Here is a 9,999-nt window from a genome sequence, read left to right as displayed (position 1 = left end):
GTATAACTAATTTTTGAAATTTTTATACCGCGATGTTGAAAAACAGTTTTAAGAAAAAATTTCGATAAGTTATCTCGAACGCATTAGAATTACGCGTTCTGCGCTCTTTAAACCTACATCCTTTCTTAATTTGTCAAAGTTCATGAAAAATCTTTCACATCTTATTTCACACACTTACAACTATCAATTTATAGAAAAGGAATTTCTAATTTTTTGACCTCAGATAAAAGATCTTTTCCCTTATGTTTGAGTAGGTTATGTATTGTGCGCTTTCACAAATTATTTACAATTAGAAATATCGATGAAGGTATGGTATACCAAAATGCTATTATGCACCCTTGTAAACCTAAATCATGGATAATTCGCAAATCAACATCGATAATGACAACAAGTATATTTGTAAACGGAAGATATCCCAGTTTTATTTTACCATTTGTAAACGAAAGCATATATAGAATTGTAGGTTTGCATACATTAACTCTTTGAATGCTTCATATTTTTATGTACATGAAAATAAAACCTTAATTTTATGCGCATAATAAGTTTATTGACACACAGAAGGTATCGATACTCTTTGACATAAAATATTCTGTTTAAATTGAACGATTAGTTTTATCAAAAGATAGCGCTATGATGAAGCTATGCATTCACGAACATATACATACTTTGACATGAACGAATTTGTGCATATTTACACAAGTGTCACTACTGTGTACACAAGCCTTCTATCAGCCGACTGTGTTCCCAGTACCGTAACTAGATTTTAACGATATCAAAATTTTTACGAATTTCTTCTAAATACACGTAATTTTCTCCAATAAATATACATGTTTTAAATGTTAAGTTAAAATAATTTTTGGTGTAAATAATTAGAGTGTATTGATACGAGTATGTTGACCCAATTTACGCATGCGCAGTGGGTTCCAATAATCGCAGAGAATCCTTTATTAGAGAGGCTTTCGTTGGGAATGATATCAGTGTTATATCTAACAACAGCATTGCGCAGAATACAGTAATTGCTGCGAAAGGAAAGTTTCTATATTAGCGTAGTATTTAATAGAACATTTAATTCCGAAGAAGATTGAAAAGTTCTTCGAAGATGTTCCGCACCGTCCTATGCCTATGCACCCTGTTGGCGCTAACCAACGCCAATCTACACAGGTAAATATAACTGTAATTTGAAGAAAGAATACAATAAGTAACTTTCCTACAATGGGCCAATTATTAATGTTTTGGACTATGTTCCTTGATAAAAAAAACTGTAAATTACATATATGGTTGTTGCTAATAAAATTTAGCTAAGTATCTACACCAATTGTAAATACAATTTTATTCCAAGGATTCCGCTGTATAAGATGGACACTGTTAGACAACAAATGAAAGAATACAACACAGAATTGAGTCAAGTGCGATTGGTACAAGGAGATCTGCCTCAACCAGAACCTCTTTCCAACTACTTGGATGCCCAGTACTATGGAGTTATGAGCATTGGAACTCCCCCACAGGACTTCAAAGTGATCTTTGACACTGGCTCCTCCAATTTATGGGTTCCCTCCAAGAAGTGCCATTTCACAAACATCGCATGCAGTGAGTAAATTTATTCTATAAGTTTCATTATCTAGATACTTTGTTATCTATGACCATTATATTAATTATTTATCTTCAAGAATTCAATTACCTCTGCTATATGATAAGTTGTTAATCTAAGATGCAATTTTTATCCTTTGAAATGATAGTAAAGTAAAATATAAACAAATAACATCTTTAACAAGTTGTTCTGTTAATAGCATAGAATTTTTTTCAAGCACTCTTATTATTTCAAGTGAAGATTCAGGCTGTTCTAAAAACAGTAGATATGATTATATTGTAATGTAAGTTTATCAACACTTGAATTGCACTCCACATTTTTTGCAAATGATCATAATGTTATGATTTGAGTGTTAATTTATTAATCGAGAAATGTTTAGATTCTCAATTAATTATTGTATGTAATTTTTATAGAAGTGCATCATAAATATGATAGCACTAAGTCATCCTCGTACAAGCCGAATGGTACCGAATTTTCAATCCGTTACGGCTCTGGAAGTCTCTCCGGTTATCTGTCTACCGATACCGTAAACGTAAGTACTTGCGCACGTATTTTTTTTCGTGTAGATTTCCCGTGCTCAGTGTTCACTATAAATAACGATACGAGCTATATCGTAATTTAACTTCCCTCTCTCGTTTTATGCATTGACCTTTTGTTTCCAAATATTTCTACATTAATATCACGGTCGTTCATGCATTTTTGCCACTTTTTATTTTATATACAGCTATACTAACCATGTAGAAAATTACTATGTTAAATGAATATATTACAGCTTGCTGGACTGGAAATTGCTGACCAAACTTTTGCTGAAGCCTTAAGTGAACCTGGATTGGCATTTGTTGCTGCTAAGTTCGATGGTATTATGGGAATGGCTTACTCTAGAATTGCTGTTGATGGTGTAACACCTGTCTTCTACAACATGGTCAAACAAGGAGTAGTACCCCTGCCTGTTTTCAGTTTTTATTTAAACAGGTGCTCGTCTGTGAATAATCAACATATCACGTACAAAAAAAAGAAATTATTTAAAATTATATTAATTCATAAATTGATAGAGACCCTAGTGCTAAGTTTGGTGGAGAGATGATCTTGGGTGGTTCGGATCCAAATCACTATGAGGGTGAATTCACCTATGTTCCAGTAGACAAGAAAGGATACTGGCAATTCAAGATGGACAGGTACTTATTACATTTATGAGAGTAGTCTTACTAATAATCTGATTTCTAATTGAACGTAAATTTTTTAGAATTGAAATTGGCTCAGACACGAAGGTCTGCAATCATGGATGTGAAGCTATTGCTGATACTGGTACCTCCCTCATTGCTGGTCCAGTTGAGGAAGTCAGGGCTATCAATGAAAAGATTGGAGCTACCTCCATCATAGCTGGAGAGGCAGTGGTACTTCTTTTTTTTTTTAACGAAATTGTTGCTATGTGAACGTTTATGAAATTACATGATTATTATTTTATGTTCAAAGGTGGATTGTCAGTCTATTCCTACTTTGCCTACAATCAACTTGGTTGTGGGTGGCAAGACTTTCGCACTGAGAGGAGAGGACTACGTATTGAAGGTAAGATAAAAAAATATCTTAATTGTATGTCTGGAGTGTTTAGGATAAAAAAAAGTATCCATCTCTCAAAGTCGGTAAGATGAAACAATTCTATGCTCCTTTATTAAAGGTCAGTCAGTTTGGAAAGACCATGTGCTTGAGCGGTTTCATGGGAATGGATATTAAACCACCAAATGGTCCTTTATGGATTCTGGGAGACGTATTCATTGGCCGTTACTACACTGAATTCGACATGGGCAATAACCGTGTTGGCTTTGCTAAAGCTAAGTAGATACATTGAGCGAGACGTATCAATTAAGCTCCCTCAATGCAATATACTCTTTCCTTGTTTAATATAATATTATGTTTGTATGTCTTCTGTAATTTATCGAATAGTACTTTTGTGATTTTACTATGTACCATATATAATAATTTTACGAAGAAAACTATGTATTATGTAATGTAGTATCTTATAATGAAATTTATGATACATTTGGAAGATGAACGCAATAAATTTTCTTCACGTTATATACTATTTGTGTTTTTTAAATCGATTTTATTCCTTTACACCTCTCTTTGTTTACCTTTCCTCGTACTGAGTTGTAAATATCGTAAATTATAGTGGTGTACTATATCACAAGCTTTGTACAATGTTACAAAATGAATTGATCTGCGAAACGTGACTATATTACTGTTTTTTCTTTTTCACTGCATGAACTGCATAATTTATCGCCGTTGATGTCATCCAAAACCATTCGTTTTTCAAAAGGTTATAAAACATTCCATGAATTAATTTCGTTTTACAACCACCTGTAAAACCATTTTACCTTTGATGAGTATTGTATATACAGGATGTATCATAACATGTGGGACCTACTTCAGGAGTGGAAAGAAGAAATGGCTATAACTTTGAAACAAGGTCAAATAGGACACGTGTTTACATGAACTTTTTTCATTGCTTTTGTGTCTCCTTTCCACTCCTGAAGTAGGTCCCACATGTTATGATACATCCTGTATAATATCGCTGTTAACAAAAAATACTTTACATGATTCTAGCAGATACTGAATTTCAGGTGGAGTAATAAATTTATTCCAATCATGAGTGCCTTTTGGTACTAATTTCAAAACATGTTCAGCTGCAATGATACCTCCAAGCCAAGAAGGCAAAGTTTTGTTCAATGTTGTTAGAAATATTGAACCACCAGGCTTTAATGTGTTTATACAACACTATAAAAGGCAAATATATTATTACATGACTTTTTTCATACTAAATTGATTTAATAGTATCGTACTTTTAAAAACAAGTCTTTGTTATTCACATGCTCTATAACTTCCGAGGCTACCACAGCATTATATGTTTCTTTATTATTTGGAGCAAAATCTTCAATAACTGTTTGAATATAATTTAACTTTCCATCTAAATTGGGATCCAAAATAGCATGTTCTTGTGCTGTTGTTATTAAATCTGAAGAAGCATCAATTCCAGTTACTTTCGCTCCTATTCTAGCCAATGGTTCTGATAGTAATCCTCCACCACAACCAACATCCAAGACTTTGATCCCTTTTAATGGTAAATAAGGACATTCTGCTCTGACACCTGTATTTGCTAAACCATCTCGTACAAATTGTACTCTAAGAGGATTCAACGCGTGCAACGCACGCATTTCACCGTTTACATCCCACCATTTGTTATTTAATCTAGAATGAAGATCCACCGATGTGAGATCAACAGTGGATTTTTTAACTGGAGTAGATTTTACCAATTGTTCGGTTTGTTCGGTTAATCTAAAATCATGATTCACAATTAAAACACCAATTTCTTTCTGCATAATCACACGAACATTTTATAACAAGCTTGAACGTATTAAGCGTTTAGGTTAAGTACCGGTTTTTGAAACTGATCCCTGTACATATTGAACGGAAGTGTAAAATTTTGATAATTCCCATTATTTTCTTTTATAAGGAGATTAAATATAGATTAAAATTTATAAATATGTAATATTCTCAAAAATATCAAAAACAAATAATTTATAGCATACGTAAGTATGATTTCGATCACACATTGACACTTCGTTGCAAATAGTCAACTTTCTACGTAAATAAAATTAGTAGAATGTCATTTTATTTTGAATTATTTATGAAGAATTATATACAGCAATATTATAAAAGAAAATACATCTGTATTAACTAAGTAATGTTTTATTAATTCGAATTGATATGCATAATTCGTACGTCTTATCATTGTACGTAATATGACAATATCAATATTTATAATCAAAATATAGGTAGATATAATCAATATACATTTCATTATGTCAAATAATTTGCATAAAGGTCAGTAATCCTTGTGCATGATTATTTTTAACATAAAAATATTTATTCTTTCGTAAATTGCAAACATACTCTTCATGCTTACCATTGTACATTTTTAATATAGAAAAATTAAAAAAGTTGTAAAATATTACTATAACAAAGACTCAATCTTTTCCCAAGAGAAATCACAATTATCGTTCAAATTTAATATATTTTTATCTTCAATTAGATTAAATAACTTCTTAAATGCGGAGTACTGCGATAAGGTATTTTTATCCGCAACAACAATTAATTTATGTTTTGCTCTCGTTACCGCTACGGTTAATCTCCTATGATCTCCTAATATTTCAAGATCCTGCACTTAAAGAATATAAATCAGTTTTCTAGTTTCAATTTCTCCAATTTAAAAATTTAAACGATGTACCTCTTTTATGTCGTTACTATTAATTAGACTTTTCGCGCATGAATAAATTATAACTTCTTTATCGCGTCCTTGATACTGGTCGACAGTATTTATCTCGATATCGTTTTGAACTATTTTTCTCAATAAATTTACATGTGCCCTGTATGGCGCAATAATTCCAATATTTTGGGGCTTCGAGTCCATCTGTACATTTAAATACGACGACGTTTTCTAATATTTTGATATGGAAATTGTAATGGGTTAAACACTGATAAATATCACCTTCAAAAGAATTTGTATTAATTTCGATACTATAACACCTTCCCAAATATTTGAATTCGCTTGATGACTTTCCAGATATTTAGCTTTAACATTGCAGCTTACTTTTAAGCTACTTGTGCATCCTGTGTTTAGTATAATTACAGAGTCATTTATTTGCGGTGACAATGCTTTCTGCACCCATTTTTCTTCCTTTCTTAAAATCTGAAATATAATTACATCTCACAGATAAAGTATTACATAATTATTTCAATTATTAAACTTACTTCAATGTATGGAGTAACAAAGTTGGCATTTTCTATCAATGTATTCCCTGATTTCAGTGTATCATTATATGTCAACTTATTTGCTATATACATTATTTTTTTATTCATTCTGTACTGCTTGGTCAAGCAAACTGTATTATTTTTACTGTCCAGACGAGCAAACAAAGATTCATCTGCGCCTAATTTTCTATATAACCAATATAATGAATGTTGTTTTTTATAAACTCAATATAATATGTGGAAAAAAAATCCTTGTGCATACCTAGCTAATTCACTTTTGATAATTGGCGGTAACTGGTCAGGATCTCCCACAAGAACAAATTTACGTGCACTATATAGTGGACGTAATACAGATGGTTGTAACGCTTGAGTACTTTCGTCTACCAGACATACGTCAAACGTACGTCTTCTAAGAAGTGCATGATGAGCACCATAACAAGTCACTCCAATGATATTCTAAAATAATTAAACTTACTTATTTTCAACTATGTATAAATATTATATAAATTCGTGTTTGGAAACATTGTTGTTTCATACTTTGCTGGAGTATACTGCATCTAAACTATCAGGTGAATTACAACTTGCAGTTGCGTATCCTTCTCTTTTATGAGTCAAAGATTTATGAGCAGATGAACCTAATCGTAAGAAATCAATATTTTTGCTTAACAGCTTTAACAAAATATTATCTACCGCACTGTTAGTATGCGCAGTGATTAAAACAGAGTGTCCCGTCTCGTGTAACAATTCTATAAGAGCCACCAATGTCTGCGTTTCGTTCAAGTCTTGCAATATTTTAGCACTTTTGTGCACAATAGATTGTGGCAGACCTTTTTCGAATGTTGCCGGCTTCCTAATACAGAGAAAAAATTAATACAAAAAAATGCGAAGAGTTATAAAAATATGTCTAACGAATTTTACAAACCTGTCTATCACAATTTCTCGTAACTTCTCGCAAATTTCATCGTCACCCATTAGACCACCCACATTTGCAAGAGTAAAGGAGAACAAGCTAGAAGACGAATACTTGTCTATGTGAAAGAATTTATCGATACTGTACCGGGTGATGTTTCTAAAATTAAGTAAACAATTATAACGTATATTAATCAAAAATTTAATTTTCTAATTTTTATATACCTATCCAACAAGACAGTGATGGAATCTTCTTTTATATTCACTATGAATCCTGCAGATATATTTATACGTGTGTCTGTACTGACCAACACATATTCATTTTCTGAGAATTCCATATATGGAAGTTCGGTATTTGTGATTTGTATTTTTGAGTTTACACGAACAAATGTGTGTCTGTATTTAGAATTGTGCTCTGTGACTTTTCCTATCACTTTCAAATAACAGATACAAGTTTTCTTCACTTCTCTGAGAAAAGCAGACAACCAATTTAATTGAAGTAAATTTATAAAAATAGTTATCAGAATTTACCTCTTCTCTGGTCTCAAAGTCCACAGATATCTCATAATATTATCACTGAATTGAGCACTCTCTTCTAATTGTAATAACGAAATCCATTGTAAGATGTAATCAATGTGTGTAGACTTGAACCTGCCTAAAATCTGTTTACTGAGTTTCATTAATGGATGCGACTCTGAAAATTGTAATTTAGTCTCTTTGCTCAAATAAATACAACATAAAGCATTGTAAGGACACTTGGAACAAGCACTATGGTGATTGATTGGTTCTGGTAACTCCATTGTTTGCAAGTCTGATTTAGAAGTTATGTTCATTGATTTCTCATTTGACTTAAAAGCAAAATAACTGGCTAAAATGTTCCTCAATAATATTAAGTCTCTTCTTTCAGAATGTCCACTGTTAATTGATTGCATAGTATTATCTCTGCAATACATAATATCAGTACAATACATTACTTCATAAAGTTTCAGAATATTTTGATAAATTACCTGAGATATAATAATAAACCTGTATCTGTATCTTGACCTGTAAGAGACATCATCATGATGTACAAAATAATTTGGCCTTTATGTTCCAAGGAGAATGAAGGCTTGCCTGTTTTTACTTCAAGAGGCATAATTATCCTATTTGAATTTATTTTGACCTCCACAGTAATATCCACTTTACCCTTTATACCTAACTTAGGATCCCAGATATTCTCTTCTATGTCATGCACATGAGTAATTCTTCCCTTAAAATTGTCCCTTATACAGTTTATTTTTTGCTGTTCCTTATCTGGAAATATTTTTGCCATATTAAAAAGAACATAGGTCAAAGAGCTCATAAATTTATATACCTTTCAAGTAATGCTGAATGAATTCGAATATTCTTGGTACAAATGTGAGCATCTGTTCTCTACATTTATCAAATGGAATTTCTGATGCATAAAGTACACTAGCTGTCTCTCTGGATTGTAATATTGTATCCATTAACTTTGTAACATCCGAAGATTCATGGATATTATTAAGTATTGCCTAAAATATTGGTAAAAAGCATTAAAATTATGAAACGCAAAAGTAGAATAAGCATTTACCTTTTGTAACAACTGATGAGTTAAACTTCCAATGACCATTGCTGTTTGGTCTCTTGCATAACAAGGGAGACCCTCTATTTTCTTGAATTTTTCAGCTAAAACTGCCTTCCTACTGCAAAATAGGCCACCAGCAACTGTTGTTCCAGATATTAGCACATCTGGATGTACAACAAGAAAACCACTACTATTATCTACAGTCCAACATTCATTTTCTTTCTTTGCCTGTATTGCAACAGTATCATCCTTCTCCACCTTTGCATCTTTCCTAAATTTTAATTTCAAATATTGTATTTAATATTGTATAATAATTATACCATTGTATGCTCCTTACCAAAAACCAGAACATCTAACAGTTGTGATATGTGTTCCATGGTCTTCTTGTTTTACAGTTAACAGTATACTGTTGTATTCTCTTGTTACATCAACAATCTTGCACCTCTGCAATGAGTTAAAGTTTATTTCATTACCTATAGACCACTCTTCTTCAAAGCAATCGTTAAAATCATCTATAGTACATGTCCCTAATTCAAAATCTGATGTGTAAATTTCATCACACTTTTTCACATTATTATTCTCAGATTCCTCCAAAAAATCTGCTTTATACTCTTTTACAAGAGAACATTTATTGAGATTACATTTCATTGTCCTTTTATCATTTAAACAATACATTGTATTTTTACATTTGTCAATGTCCATATTTTCTTCACAATCATGTTCTATTTTAGTTGTATTTTTCTTAAGAGATATAGCCACATCTTCATATTTATTATTGCTTATATTATTGTCACTAAACACATTGGACTGATTGTGTTTCTTTTTTTGTATAGTTTGTGCATTATGTACATCAGAAATATCATAAAACTTTACAATTTTACACAGGGATGAATCTACTTGCTCTGACAGCTTTCGTTTTTTATCAACATAATCATTTGTAATAAAGTCTTCAACAATACTATTTACATTATCATTATTTTTATTTTTGGACACCTCATTATTAGAATTTTTTGTAAAATATGATGATATCTTTTTCTGAGATAGTTTCTCATCGCGAATTGAACCATTCTAGAACAAAAGAAATTATAAATGACAAAACGTAACATAAATA

At 31.6% G+C, this 9,999-nt stretch overlaps 3 protein-coding genes across 3 annotated transcripts in view; 1 reads left to right on the top strand and 2 right to left on the bottom strand.

Annotated features, from left to right (window-relative positions):
- The first annotated feature begins 930 nt into the window (after positions 1–930).
- LOC108573355 (lysosomal aspartic protease) lies at positions 931–3,435 on the top strand. The gene is made up of 8 exons (XM_017935766.1): positions 931–1,161; positions 1,340–1,587; positions 2,002–2,120; positions 2,361–2,560; positions 2,641–2,763; positions 2,832–2,982; positions 3,062–3,154; positions 3,264–3,435. The coding sequence occupies exons 1-8, from the start codon at positions 1,100–1,102 to the stop codon at positions 3,423–3,425; spliced, it is 1,158 nt and encodes a 385-aa protein (XP_017791255.1). The 5' UTR covers positions 931–1,099; the 3' UTR covers positions 3,426–3,435.
- A 344-nt stretch (positions 3,436–3,779) lies between these two features.
- LOC108573320 (ubiquinone biosynthesis O-methyltransferase, mitochondrial) lies at positions 3,780–5,082 on the bottom strand. Its single transcript, XM_017935728.1, has 4 exons — positions 5,019–5,082; positions 4,426–4,918; positions 4,180–4,360; positions 3,780–3,943 (listed from the first exon to the last, which is right to left on the bottom strand). The coding sequence occupies exons 1-4, from the start codon at positions 5,078–5,080 to the stop codon at positions 3,822–3,824; spliced, it is 858 nt and encodes a 285-aa protein (XP_017791217.1). The 5' UTR covers positions 5,081–5,082; the 3' UTR covers positions 3,780–3,821.
- A 515-nt stretch (positions 5,083–5,597) lies between these two features.
- Positions 5,598–9,999, bottom strand: part of LOC108573229 (DNA replication ATP-dependent helicase/nuclease DNA2) — a 4,863-nt gene continuing 461 nt past the window's right edge. The window contains exons 2-14 of the mRNA XM_017935618.1: positions 9,226–9,846; positions 8,895–9,159; positions 8,658–8,835; positions 8,311–8,596; positions 7,835–8,245; positions 7,529–7,771; positions 7,317–7,463; positions 6,932–7,244; positions 6,657–6,850; positions 6,395–6,581; positions 6,132–6,332; positions 5,871–6,053; positions 5,598–5,801 (exon numbers count right to left, since the gene is read on the bottom strand). Coding sequence (XP_017791107.1) covers positions 5,598–5,801; positions 5,871–6,053; positions 6,132–6,332; positions 6,395–6,581; positions 6,657–6,850; positions 6,932–7,244; positions 7,317–7,463; positions 7,529–7,771; positions 7,835–8,245; positions 8,311–8,596; positions 8,658–8,835; positions 8,895–9,159; positions 9,226–9,846 — 3,433 coding nt within the window. The remainder of the gene's footprint in view (positions 5,802–5,870; positions 6,054–6,131; positions 6,333–6,394; positions 6,582–6,656; positions 6,851–6,931; positions 7,245–7,316; positions 7,464–7,528; positions 7,772–7,834; positions 8,246–8,310; positions 8,597–8,657; positions 8,836–8,894; positions 9,160–9,225; positions 9,847–9,999) is intronic.

The sequence above is a fragment of the Habropoda laboriosa genome, unplaced genomic scaffold (assembly GCF_001263275.1).
Source record: "Habropoda laboriosa isolate 0110345459 unplaced genomic scaffold, ASM126327v1 scaffold134, whole genome shotgun sequence".
NCBI classification, from domain to species: Eukaryota; Metazoa; Arthropoda; class Insecta; order Hymenoptera; family Apidae; genus Habropoda; species Habropoda laboriosa.
The sequence above is the reverse complement of the archived record's forward strand: the minus strand, read 5'-3'. Positions and strand labels throughout refer to the sequence as shown.